The sequence below is a fragment of the Pygocentrus nattereri genome, chromosome 28, assembly GCF_015220715.1.
Source record: "Pygocentrus nattereri isolate fPygNat1 chromosome 28, fPygNat1.pri, whole genome shotgun sequence".
NCBI classification, from domain to species: Eukaryota; Metazoa; Chordata; class Actinopteri; order Characiformes; family Serrasalmidae; genus Pygocentrus; species Pygocentrus nattereri.
Genome location: NC_051238.1, coordinates 24640073 through 24654532, shown reverse-complemented (window position 1 = coordinate 24654532; position 14460 = coordinate 24640073). Strand labels below are relative to the sequence as shown.

The 14460-nt window shown below is 44.4% G+C and overlaps 1 protein-coding gene across 1 annotated transcript; it reads left to right on the top strand.

The window, feature by feature from the left end:
- Nucleotides 1-4280: 4280 nt before the first annotated feature.
- LOC108437601 (macrophage-expressed gene 1 protein-like) lies at nucleotides 4281-7272 on the top strand. Its single transcript, XM_017714795.2, has 2 exons — nucleotides 4281-4745; nucleotides 5419-7272. Exons 1-2 carry the CDS (start codon nucleotides 4296-4298, stop codon nucleotides 7015-7017), a joined length of 2049 nt encoding a protein of 682 aa, XP_017570284.2. The 5' UTR covers nucleotides 4281-4295; the 3' UTR covers nucleotides 7018-7272.
- The last annotated feature ends 7188 nt before the right edge of the window (nucleotides 7273-14460 follow it).

Sequence of the window (14460 nt, the reverse complement as noted above, 5' to 3'; positions counted from 1 at the left end):
GAGCTGGTGGAGTAGTACTGGACACAAAGTTGGCGAAGTTTTATAGCTGGCCAATAGCTTGTATGGGCTTTGTAGGCCACTCACTCTGCAAAGTTTTTACACTGCTTGGAAAATGAGGTCAAACAACACTAATTCACACATACTGTACTCACAGCTATGTTATTGTACCTGTTATTAGATCGTTGTTTTCGGAAGACTCGTGACATTTGATGAATCTGTTTCTGCTTACATGTTATTCATATATTATCTATATATTGGTAGAGTTTCAGTTTTAGAACTGAAGTCACTGTAAAATATTCTATACACAGTACATAGACAACTGCACACAAACTAAATTACTTATTAAGTTACTGCAGCAATTTTTTGCTGTGTTATAAAATAAGGCAGTGCAGTACAATGATTCCTTTTTGTGTTGTGGGGAAGGATACAGTAACACACGGCCTCTCGTGGCTCATTGCTTTAGACCACAGGTTCCCAGCCCTGGTCCTGCAATACCCCTGACCTGTACATTTTAGTGTTTTTCTGCTCCCAGCACAACCACTTCAAGTCACAGAGGGCTTGATGAAGAGATGATGAGTAGGATCATATGTTTAGGAAAAGAAGGAAACATTAAAATACACAGAGCAGGAGGTATTCCAGGACCAGGGTTGGGGACCACTGCTAGAACAAAAAATCAAACAAGACATGCATAACTAACACAAGCTGTGTTTACCTTGAAAATGGCAGAACACCAGAGAACAGTCATCCATTTATTTCGACTCAACAGTTTCCATACAGCACATTCACAAGGTAGTGACAACAACCTCCGATTGAAAAAAACTAGAACAGAATCGAAAACAAAAGTGTAAAACATCATATTTTCATTCTTCTTTCATGTAAACCAAGAATTTTTTTCTGACCTAAAAAATGAATAATATAAATGTAACCACTTATAAACTTGACTAAATCAAAAACAAAAGTGTGTAAAAGCACCTTTCCAAAACTGGACAAAAAGGCCAATTGGACATGCTAAATTGCCACTGGGTGTGAGTGACTGTCTGCAGGTCCCATTAAACTGTGTCCCTGGTTTTTTTGTACAAACGAGAGCTGCAGTACAAGGACCAAAATCTCAAAAGCAAGCACCTTCCCAAAACTGGACAAATGTGTTTTTAAAGTAAGAACACTTAGAAAACGTGCCTTACCTCTCAGTAAGTTATGCAGCAGATTTACATGCCTTTTGGTGTCTAAACATTTGACACATTGCACAACTCTGGCTCTTGCAAGTTCAGGTGCATGTTGTCAAAATGAGATGTCATTCAAAGTATGTGCCATGCGGTAAGGGCGGTTAAACAAGGCAGAGGCGGGTAAAGTCCAGTAACCTCACTACTGTTCTTTACTTTAGGGAATCACGTGGCTTCAAGTGGGATGGGGTTTTTTGGGGACGACACCATGGGTGGCACGGTGGCGCGGTGGGTAGCGCTGTCGCCTCACAGTGAAGAGGGCCTGGGTTCGATTTCCTGGCCAGGTGACCGGGGTCCTCTCTGTGTGGAGTTTACGTGTTCTCCCCGTGTCTGCATGGGTTTCCTCCAACAGTCCAAAGACATGCAGTCAGGCCAATTGGACATGCTAAATTGCCACTGGGTGTGAGTCACTGCCTGCAGGTCCCATTAAACTGTGTCCCTGGTTTTTTTGTACAATCGAGAGCTGCAGTACAAGGACCAAAAGCTCAAAAGCAAGCACTGAGCTCAGGGTCAGAAGGAAGTGGAAGGCTCACAAGGAGTTGAATACAACAGAGGCACAATTGAGGAACACAGAACTAAGGGGATGAGGGATACAGGATGAGTGAGGTTAGGCAGCTCCCCTATGCCCCTGTAAGACAAGGTCCAATACAACAACAACTGATTTTGGACAAAATGGGACAACACACTGGAATGGAAGATCACCCATTCTGATGTCTAGCAGGAAGACCCCCAGCACATGTGGCTTTTGATCAAGGACTTCTATGCAAATCTTCATGTTTGGGGCAAGAGCAAGGCTCTGTTATATTCTCTGTGTTGTGGAATAAGGACACCAGAACACATCCTCACCAACTGCCAAAAAGCATTCGGCAATGGCTGCTAATGTTGGCACTATGACTAGGTTCTTGAGTGACTGGCAGAAAGTATGTCCATTGCCATTAAAACCAGCAAGCACCATCGTATTCCCAGAATGAATGTTGCTTTTGTGAAAGCTGAAGAACAGCCCTGACCACAGACCAGAATAGCGAGAGGCCTACTCACCACACCACCATAATGGTAGTTGACAGTCCACCTGGGAAAGCAGCTCAAATTGCCCCCAAACATAGAATTAACCTTGCCTGATGTGGTGATACTATTAGAGACCTCAAAACAGCTAATCATGACAGATTAGGCAGTGCCCTCAGAAGACCACTTTGAGGACAGAAGACTGAGAAGAAGGATGGCAAACACCAGGAGCTGGTGGAGTAGTACTGGACACAAAGTTGGCGAAGTTTTATAGCTGGCCAATAGCTTGTATGGGCTTTGTAGGCCACTCACTCTGCAAAGTTTTTACACTGCTTGGAAAATGAGGTCAAACAACACTAATTCACACATACTGTACTCACAGCTATGTTATTGTACCTGTTATTAGATCGTTGTTTTCGGAAGACTCGTGACATTTGATGAATCTGTTTCTGCTTACATGTTATTCATATATTATCTATATATTGGTAGAGTTTCAGTTTTAGAACTGAAGTCACTGTAAAATATTCTATACACAGTACATAGACAACTGCACACAAACTAAATTACTTATTAAGTTACTGCAGCAATTTTTTGCTGTGTTATAAAATAAGGCAGTGCAGTACAATGATTCCTTTTTGTGTTGTGGGGAAGGATACAGTAACACACGGCCTCTCGTGGCTCATTGCTTTAGACCACAGGTTCCCAGCCCTGGTCCTGCAATACCCCTGACCTGTACATTTTAGTGTTTTTCTGCTCCCAGCACAACCACTTCAAGTCACAGAGGGCTTGATGAAGAGATGATGAGTAGGATCATATGTTTAGGGAAAGAAGGAAACATTAAAATACATGCATAATACGGTGGGTCCTGGGGGTGTACAAGACCCTGAATGTCTTAAAATGAAAATTCTGGGGAGCCACTGAACATAAAGTTATTATGATGTTTTCACCCACAAACCGGCAACCTTCTGTGTTCGATATTCTTAATCAACTAGCACTGCAGCACTGCTTTGCCTCAGGATGGCGCTGCAGCAAATAGCTGGAGTAGCAACAACATGGGACCCCCTGAATACCAGGGGGTATTTTTGCACATTGGCTCCAGTAACCATGGATCTCGTGATTGATTATATTCTGGTTTTCTTACAATTCACCAAAATCAGGCCTGTGATGTGTTTACATAAATTGAGTTAAACAAGTACCTTTGTGCAAACATATTCAAGGTATGTTTAGATAGATACCGACTATTTGGTAAATTGCTTTTGAATGTATATCCTTTTAAATTAAATAATCAGGTTTTATATTTTAAACAACTTAAGTGGACCCTTATTTGCTGTCTGAACAGCTCCCGGGCACATTTACATTTTTGGCATTTTGGCTGACGATCTTCTCCAGAGCGACTTACAATTTTGATCATTTTACACAGGCAGGTGAAGGTGGTGTTAGGAGTCTTGCCCAAGGACTCTTATTGGTATAGTGTAGGGTGCTTACCCAGGCGGGGGACTGAAGCCTAGGCTACAGCGTAGAAGGCAGAGGTGTTACCCACTACACTAACCAACCAGTTTGGTTTAGTTGGTGTTTATGATGGTGTTTACTAGTTTGATTTATGAAATCAACAGTCCCTCCCAAAATCCCCTGGCCATTACTTCTTCTTACTATACAGCACACTGATGAGAGTAATACTGCTGCCACCAATAATAATTCTACATTAAATCTTTTTCTTTTTAAATAGAAACGTATTGAAACATCTATAGGTAATTCACTTAAAATACCTGCAACATTGTCTTTTGTCTCCAGAGGGAATGATTTTTATGCAGATATAAAACTGATAGTGTGTAGACAAGAACACAATCTCAGATCTGATAACAACTGTGTAAACATTGCTTTTATTTTTTGAATGATCATCTGTATAAGGAAGAGGAGCTAAGAACTCATTATGAGTTATGAGTCTGATGAACAGGAACTAAAATTGAACAGGTTGCATTCTTTTCAGACAGAGATCACTGGCAGCCATCCAACATGAGAGGTAATATACAGTCCTAACACACCTTTGACACAAACCAGTCGTTCCTGGCAGTCATGGGCTCCATATGCTTCTCTCTGTTGAGTATCTTTGCACTCATCAGTACCTGTGATCTCCATCCACTCAGTCATCCTGACAATGGACTTCGTGAGTGCCGCAAAAACCTTAGTTCACCGGCCCTGGAGGTCCTCCCTGGGGGAGGCTGGGACAACCTGCGCAACCTTGATATGGGGCGAGTGATGAACATGAGCTATTCCCAGTGCCAGACCACCGAGGATGGTGTCTACCTCATCCCAGACGAGGTCTTCGTCATCCCACAGAAAGTGAGCGGAGTGGAGATGAACTCTGAGATCATCAGTTCATGGCTGGAACAGAAAAGCACCACTTCAAGCTCCATTAATGCAGATGTGTCCTACACCTCTGTGCTCAACGGCAAGTTCTCCACTGAGAACGAACGGATGAAAACCCACCAGGTGAAAGACACGTCTGTCACATCACGTGTACAGGTAAGACCCAGTAACATAATATGAGCTAAAACCAATGTGGATCAGAATTAACACAGTATATTTTAGGAATTGGATTATTTTGGAATTATATATTTTTGGAAACTAATATGAATTATGCAACAAATTTTTAACCAATGAAGCAAAATGACAGGACAATAGAAAAACTAATGATTCCTTTATTGTTGTGAATACCATTGCTAATATAACTCAAGAGGATAATATACTAATATGTAGAGCTGTTCCCTTCTGGCTGTAGAGTCAAGGTCTAAAAGTTCATAGGAATTCTTTGATTCCGATTTCAATCAGTGTTACACAATTAGTTAAAAGTCTTCGGACAGTAACGACATATTTTTATCCTATGTGTGTATGAATTTAAAGACTTTTGATTAAAGGATGGACAGAATTTTTGAGGGACAAAAAAGTAATTTCTCAACCTGACTGAGTTTTTAGCGCAAGTACACTACCTAATTGTCCATCCAACCATCCATGAGAAAATTACAAAGGAAAAACTGATAAAATGCCTTTTAGGATCAACAATGTTTACCTCCTGGATTTAACTCACTATGTTTGTCAAAACAAGGAAAGTGAGGGCTTGACAGATTCTGAAGCCTATGTGTATGTATATTTATTTAGGTTTATAAGTTTTCCTATTCTTTTTCTTGTTTTTCCTCAGGTGCGTAATCATCTGTACACTGTTAAGGTGTTTCCTGGTTTCACTCTGGACTCCCGCTTTGCCCGTCAGGCAGAGGAAATTGCAGATGCCATCGAGAACAACCAAACTCGCCAAGCAAATTATCTGTCAGAGAAGATGATTCTTGATTACGGCACGCACGTCATCACAAGTGTTGATGCTGGTGCCACTTTGGTGGGGGAGGACTACTTAAAATCCTCTTATGTTTCTGATGCAGAGTCCTCCCAGTCTTCTGTTTCAGCATCAGCTGGTGCTAACTTTTTTAACAAAGTGAAGTTTGACATAGGTGGTAAGGAATCTCAAGAAACATCTGAAACTCGGAGCTACCAGGGTAACATTACATACTCCATAACACTAAGTCATGGTGGGGCTTTGTTTTTTCCTGGTATAACTTTACAGAAATGGCAAGAGAGCACACTCAACAATCTGGTAGCTATTGACCGTAGTGGACTACCACTCCACTATTTTCTCAATCCATCAGTGTTTCCAGACCTTCCACGTCCAACAGTGAATAAAGTAGCTCTGTTTGTGAGTCAGGCCATAGAACGCTACTACAAAATTAACACCCGCCCTGGATGCGTGAAGCCAGACTCCAAAAATTTCAATTTCCAAGCTAACGTAGATGATAATTCCTGTGAAGGTCCCAGCACCAACCTTAACTTTGGTGGGGTTTACCAGCAGTGCACTTCCCTGACTTCAGACGGAGATGTAATCTGCCAGGAGCTCGCTGAGAAAAACCCAGCCACTGGCTCATATTCCTGTCAGCAACTATACACTGCTACCCTACTGCGCTCAGAAACACAGGAAAGATCTTACGATAAATATGAGTGCAACAAACACTGCGTGTCATGTGGATTTCTTTGGCTTTTCACCTGCTGCGATGAAGTCTGTGGAAATGTGTACTATGCTCAGAGTGCACGCATTGACACCTACTGGTGCTCCACTAATGTAGTGGCTCCAGAATTCTCTGGGTATCTCTTTGGAGGTCTATATGGACCCTCCTTGCAAAACCCATTAACCAAATCCAAATCTTGTCCTCCAAATTTCTTTTCTCAGAAAGTCTTGTCAAATAGCTTTATGATCTGTCTGAGCAACGACTACGAAACAGCAACCAGGTTCTCTGTACCATTTGGAGGTTTCTTTAGCTGCCAGTCTACCAACCCGCTTGCAGGAAGCCAGTCTCGCTGCCCACCACAGTTCAGTCAACATCTTGCCGCCATAAGCGATGGATGCCAGATACTGTACTGTGTTCAGTCAGGTGTTTTCACTGGAGGCGAGTTATTGCCCATCCACCTTCCACCTTTCATAAGACCTCCAGTGATGGGTATGATAGCCACAAACACTGTAGCTGTGATGACTGATGGCACCCGCACCTGGGTGAGAGTCAAAGACACAAAAATGTGGAGGGCAGCAAAGCCTGAGGACATCAACAAAATATCCCAGATATTTGAAGACTCTCCTCAGTCAGCAGGGAAAAAGGCAGGTCTTGCAATTGCTGTTGTCTTTGTGGCTATCATGGCGATAGTAGCAGACAAATTGATGAAAACGGGAAGGGAGCTTAGGAACAGGAAGACGCAATGAAGAGACAGAAAATGTGGTGAGACTAGTGTGGAGTCGCCAGCAAAGCAAGAGTCAGATTGAAAACCCAACTCAAGCTCTCTTAGCATAATTAATCTCTGGCACTGTTTTTCATCATTGATAATCTTCACAGCTTGTTAAATGATTTATAAGCAAGAGCAATCAAAATCAACTTTCACTACTATTTGTGTTTAGTATTATTCTGCTATGTTAATCAGAACTTCCTGTGATTATAAAGCTTCTGTTTTTACTTATTTTTCCTATATTAAACGTATTCACATACTGAAGGTATTGAATCTATCATTCTTTATGTATAAAGAATAAAAAGAATAAAAGTCTGATTTTCATACATTAAGCTGCAGAGTGTTTTTTTTCCAGAAAAAAAGTAACTGGAATTCAAACAAATCAAGCACAACAGGTTTAGCCATTCAGCAGCAGTCTGGAATGAGGAAAGGTACATGAAAATTCCCAACATAACATGGTTCACCACAGACTACAACAGTATATGACATTCCAGCTGAGGCATCTGAAAAACAATCTTTCTGAAGCAAGAATCATAATTTGTAATTTATGCGACTTGATGATTAATCTAATTTAATCGACATCTACAATTACCAGAAATCTTGTTTCAAAAGTTATTTACTATACAGAACAGAGTTGCAAAGATGCACTGTTAACAACAATTAAAAATAAGAGAATGTAAGCAGAATTGAAGATGCTGTTCATGACCTCATTAGCCTAATAGTTGCAAGTTTATATCATCTAAAAGTGCATATATTTCTATTCAAAATACTATATACAGTACACCCCTCACATTTCTGCAAATATTGTATTCTATCTTTTCATGGGATAACAGTATAGAAATGAAACTTGGATACAACTTAAAGTGCCACGCAGAATTGGTCACTGATATCACATTTAGTGAAACAGCCAAATCTAGGTGGAGCAATATATGGAAATATATAAAAATAGATGATGCATATGTACAACAGTACTGTTTGTATGAGCTTAAACATGTATACTTGAAGCTTGAGGTTCATTCATTTGAGACTGACACTAAAAGCTCTGAGACTAAAACACAGAGAAACAAGTAATCAATGTAGAATTTACAACCATTTGTCTCGGTGTTCACACAATGTGAAATTAGACCTCTGCATTTAACCCATCCGTGCAGTGAAACACCCACATGCATGCACACTAGTGAACACACTAGGGGGCAGTGAGCACACTAGCCTGGAGCAGTGGGCAGCCCTATCCACAACGCCCGGGGAGCAATTTGGGGGTTAGGTGCCTTGCTCAAAGGCACTTCAGTCATGTACGGTCAGCCAAGAGGATCAACTGGCAACCTTCCAGTCACAGGGCTGGTTCCCTAACCTCCAGCCCACAATTGCTTGGCTACCAATTACGCTGCAGTGCGAAAACAAAGCCCTTCCCCTGGGTCTGATATGATTCACTTACAATGTATGAAGTCTAATATGACAGACAAATGGGCTTTGGGCACCAGGAGGCGGGCATTACTGCTTTTGAGTGCTGATTGGTTGGCGAGCGGAGCAGCTCATTGGCTGTTCGCGTTCACTGACGTGAGGCTCCAGTCCTATAACTCCAGTACAAAAGCTCCTAATATATAACAAAAATTTATAAACTATGACTGTACTCAAATGATGCATCTGAACCCATTAATTTTGGACTCACTCAGGAGCGCCCTCTAGCGTTCGAGAAATCCAGAAGACACAAGAAAAGATGCATTCCTTTTCTCTACAAGTTCTCTGGTAATACAGCAGAGGCAGTACTGCATTAGAGCAGCAGGGGCAGCACCTCCTCCAGGTCGCGCCCTTCATTATGGATGAGAATAAACTATAGATGATTCGGATTACTAACGTACATTTAAAATATAATGTACATTTAGCAACACCCGTGCTATAAATATCAGTTTCTCTGTTAAAATGGGTTCTCACATCTAATAAGAGTAATGTAGTAAAAGTTCAACCCACCGTTTACTCCTGTACTCATGAGATCCAAAAGTGCAGTCACAGTTCCTAGACAGAGGGTGCAGGGAGCTGAACTGCGGGTCTGAATGTGTCTGGGCTCAAGTCGTGGTAGTGCGGCTCTGCAGATGGACACTACTGTGGGGGGCCAGCTTTCCAGAGGAATCAGCGTGATCTATGAGTTCAAAAAGGAATTCATTTCTCATTAAAATGAAGTGCAGTTGACACTGCATAAGAAACAGTCAAGCTACCCTGTTAAATATAGCCACGAAGGCTCAGGAGTACTTCAGAAAACCACGGCCACTTAACACGGTCCATCACTGTTAGATCCTAGTATCAGTATAGTATAGTATAGTATACTATATAGTATAGTATACTAGTATAGTTCAGGCCTATGGTATGCATAAGGCCTTTGGGCTTGCGTCATATAGAGGCCTCAGCTCATTTTTGTGAGTTCATATTAGTTCACATCATAGTTGTAACTCATAGTGACAATGATATCTGATTAGCTATGTTCTAACACTATCTGTTGTTTAGGCTCCATGTACCCGGATGTCATAAGCGTCCTTGGGGCCCCTGTCTTGTGACTACTTTGTCTCTCTATTGTCTTGTCGCATGATTACGTTATGCTCGTGCCATTTGCATGCATGCCACCCCTTTTTTCTCAGTGTATATGTGCTCTGCTGTTCTGATCAATAAATGGGAAAAACCTTCTGAGTACATACCTAGTCTCTGTGGTCATTTGAGTTTCCCCCAGCCGGCTGGACTCTCAGAAGGACGGAGGGCTTCTGGCTAAGTTCACAGGTTGGGTATTGAGGTCGAACCATAGACCCTAAAAACATCATCAAACAGGTCTAACAATCACTACACCAAGAAATCACCTTGAGCCTCAAGGAGAAATCCATACATCAATTGTATGCTGAAATGGTTCCCAAAAGATTAAAAGGTGTAACTAAAAGGAAAGGTGATGTAACATGATACACGTGCCTCTGTTCCAACTTCTAGTGTTGAAGGCATCAAATTTGTTTACATTTACAAATTACAATTGTCAGTGAGAACAGTGCAAATCTTTTCTCTGCACTTCTGTCCGTTTAATAAAGATTCAAGAGAATGAACAGATCACAGATTCTTGTCTTTACTACATTTTACAGAACTTCTGCGGAAATGGAGTTTGTACTTGATACTGCCAAAGATATCCCTCAGATATGTGGAAGGCAGTCACATGTGAGGAGACAGGGCAAACTGCCAGTGACCTTTCGTCTACTCTAAGATGCTGATAAATTGGGGTTTGGGCACCCTGTCAGTAAGAGCAGTCAAATGCTAAAACATTACATTTAACTTTCCGAAGTTATTACAGAAGCGCAGGATACCATCAAGTTTCATCACTACTACACCAGGGCTGGTGGTGAGAGTCTTACCTTCTATAATAGTTGCTGTGCTTTGCCACATGAACATACCATTAATATAGGGTTACAATATCAATGGTCACCAGGCCTCAGAATTAAAATCCATCCATCCATCCATCCATCCATCCATTATCTTCCGCTTCTCCGGGGTTCGGGTCGCGGGGGCAGCATCCTAAGCAATGAAGCCCAGACCTCCCTTTCCCCAGCCACTTCCACCAGCTCTCCAAGGGGGATTCCGAGGCGCTCCCAGGCCAGCTGGGCGATATAGTCGCGCCAGCGTGTCCTGGGTCTTCCCCGGGGTCTCCTCCCAGGTGGACTCACCTGTGACACCTCCCGAGGGAGGCGTCGAGGAGGCATCCTAACCAGATGCCCGAACCACCTCAGCTGGCTCCTCTCGACGTGAAGAAGCAGCGGCTCTACTCTGAGTCCCTCCCGGATGACTGAACTTCTCACCCTATCTCTAAGGGAGAGTCCAGACACCCTGCGGAGGAAAATCATTTCGGCCGCTTGTATTCGCGATCTTATTCTTTCGGTCATTACCCAAAGCTCATGACCATAGGTGAGGGTGGGAACGTAGATCGACCGGTAAATCGAGAGCCTTGCCTTATGGCTCAGCTCTTTCTTTACCACAACAGACCAGTAAAGAGCCCGCATCACTGCTGACCCAGCACCAATCCGCCTGTCAATCTCCCGCTCCCTTGTACCATCACTCGTGAACAAGACCCCGAGATACTTGAACTCCTCCACTTGAGGCAAGAGCCTATCCCCGACCCAGAGAGGGCTCTCCACCCTTTTCCGCCTGAGAACCATGGTCTCGGATTTAGAGGTACTGATTCTCATCCCAGCCGCTTCACACTCGGCTGCAAACCGATCCAGCGAAAGCTGAAGTTCGCGGCCTGATGTCCCCAATAGGACCACATCATCTGCAAACAGCAGCGATGTGACCCTGAGGTCACCAAACCGGACACCCTCCATCCCTTGACTGCGCCTAGAAATTCTATCCATAAAAATTATTTTTTATGGGACAAAGGGCAGCCCTGAAGGAGTCCAACTCTCACTGGGAACGAGTCTGACTTACTGCCGGCTATGCGAACCAAACTCCAGCTTTGTTTGTACAGGGCCTGAATGGCTCGTAGCAAAGAGCCATGTACCCCATACTCCTGAAGCACCTCCCACAGAATACCCCGGGGAACACAGTCGAATGCCTTCTCCAGATCCACAAAGCACATGTGGACTGGTTGGGCAAACTCCCATGAACCCTCCAGAATCCTGGAGAGGGTGAAGAGTTGGTCCAGTGTTCCACGACCAGGGCGGAACCCGCACTGTTCCTCCTGGATACGAGGTTCGACTATAAGCCGGACTCTCTTCTCCAGTACCCCTGCATAGACCTTGCCAGGGAGGCTGAGGAGTGTGATTCCCCTGTAGTTGGAACACACCCTCCGGTCCCTTTTTTTAAAAAGAGGCACCACCACCCCATTCTGCCAATCCAGTGGCACCGCCCCCGATGTCCACGCAATGTTGAAAAGGCGTGTCAGCCAAGACAGCCCCACAACATCCAGAGCCTTGAGGAACTCAGGGCGGATCTCATCCACCCCTGGAGCCTTGCCACCAAGGAGCTTCTTAGCTACCTTAGCGACTTCGGCCTCAGTAATGGACAAGCCTATTCCCATGTCCCCAGACTCAGCCTCCTCACTGGAGAACGTGTCGGTGGGATTGAGAAGGTCCTCAAAGTATTCCTTCCACCGCCCAATGACGTCTTCAGTCGAAGTCAGCAGCACACCATCTCCACTATATAAAGTGCTAGTGGCACACTGCTTTCCCCTTCTGAGTCGCCTGACGGTTTGCCAGAATCTTTTCGGTGCCGACTTAAAGTCACTTTCCAAGGCCTCACCAAACTCCTCCCATACACGGGTTTTTGCCTTGGCGACAACTGAAGCCGCAGATTGCTTGGCCTGTCGATACCTGCCAGCTGCCTCTGGTGTCCCACAGGCCAACCATGCCCGGTAGGACTCCTTCTTCAGCTTGACGGCATCTCTCACCTGGGGTGTCCACCACCGGGTTCGAGGATTACTGCCCCGACAGGCACCAACAACCTTACATGGCCCATTCTGAGTCAATGTCCCCCACCTCCCCCGATATCTGGTCAAAGTTCTGACGGAGGTGTGAGTTGAAGATCAATCTGACAGGTTCTTCTGCTAGACGTTCCCAGCAAACCCTCACTATACGTTTGGGCTTGCCTGGTCTGACCGGCATCTTCCCCCACCACCTGATCCAACTCACCACCAGGTGGTGATCAGTTGACAGCTCAGCTCCTCTCTTTATCCGAGTGTCCAAAACACATGGCCGCAAGTCCGATGACACGACTACAAAGTCAATCATTGAACTGCGGCCTAGGGTGTCCTGGTGCCATGTGCACTTATGGACATCCTTGTGTTCAAACATGGTGTTCGTGATGGACAAACTGTGGTTTGCGCAGAAGTCCAAAAACTGAACACCACTTGGGTTCAGATCAGAGAGGCCATTCCTCCCAATCACACCCCTCCAGGTCTGTCATTGCCCACATGAGCGTTGAAGTCCCCCAGTAGGACAATAGAGTCTCCAGGAGGAGCACTTTTAAGCACCCTTCCCAAGGACTCTAAGAAGGCTGGGTACTCTGAACTGCTGTTCGGTGCATAAGCACAGACAACAGTCAGGACCCGTTCCCCAACCCGAAGGCGTAGGGAAGCTACCCTCTCGTCCACCGGAGAAAACCCCAACATACAGGCACCGAGTCGAGGGGCTATGAGAAAGCCCACACCTACCCGCCGCCTCTCACCATGGGCAACTCCAGAAAAGAATAAAGTCCAGCCCCTCTCAAGGAGATTGGACCCAGAGCCCAAGCTGTGTGTTGAGGTGAGCCCGACTATATCTAGCCGGTATCTGTCAACCTCGCGCACCAACTCAGGCTCCTTCCCCGCCAGTGAGGTAACGTTCCAAGTTCCAAGAGCCAGTTTCAGCAACCGAGAATCAGAACGCCAAGGCCCACGCCTTCGGACACTGCCCGATCCACAACGCACCGAACCCCTACTACTGCCCCTCCCATTGGTGGTGGGTCGATGGGAGGGGGGACTCATGTAACTCCTTCGGGCTGGGCCCGGCGGGCACCATGAGTAAATGCCCGGCCACCAGACCCTCGCTGGCGAGCCCCTCCCCCAGGCCTGGCTCCAGGGTGGGGCCCCTGTAACCCTGTTCCGGGCAGGGTACACAAGTCCCGTTTTTGTGTCTTCATAGGGGTTATTATGGATCACACTTTGTCTGACCTGTCACCTAGGACCAGTTTGCCATGGGAGACCCTACCAGGAGCTTTTGCTCCAGACAACATAGCTCCTAAGATCATTCAAGCACGCAAACCCCTCCACCACGATAAGGTGGTGATCCAAGGAGAGGTCAGAATTAAAATAATAGATTAAATAAATCAGTCCATTTATTATATTAAGTGTTTTTTTATATACAGATACTGGTGACAACTAGTATTTCAATGACATTAATGAATCAATGCAACATTTATTAACACACAATCTACTCTAAATCACAACAAAAAAAGAATAGTCACCATATTTACAGGAAATACATGCTTTACGGCTATTTAAAACAAATTAAACACGCTTCTAACCTTTAATGTTGAAAAGCAGAAGGATTCATTTCATTTAAAAAGTCAACGAAGACTTATGAGTATCTTTCCGTTGATTGGCTGGTGAGCTGATCAGCTCATTTGCCCTATAACAAGTTCAGAAACATGAAAAAAATGTAGGGGCAGTGTTGGAAGGTTTATGCTGTTCGGGTATATTTTACTACTCTAAAAATGATTCAACTTCTACAAACTGTGATTTTTTTTACAAAGGAACACTCCAGCCTTTGACAAACCTCAAGACCATGTTGAGCATCAACTCTTACCTTTTCTGCTTTTATGGCCTTGGTGACCACGCCTCCATTTCCTTCTTTGACGGTGATTCCTGCCTGCAGCATCTTCTGTACCTCTTCTTCAACATCCAGACAGCAGGCTGATGCTCTGAGCC

Bases quoted from the DNA above. Each gene is read 5' to 3' on its own strand.
- LOC108437601 (XM_017714795.2), top strand. From the start codon at position 4,296: ATGGGCTCCATATGCTTCTCTCTGTTGAGTATCTTTGCACTCATCAGT. The intron at 4,746-5,418 runs GTAAGACCCAGT...GTTTTTCCTCAG, and splicing joins CTGTCACATCACGTGTACAG to GTGCGTAATCATCTGTACAC.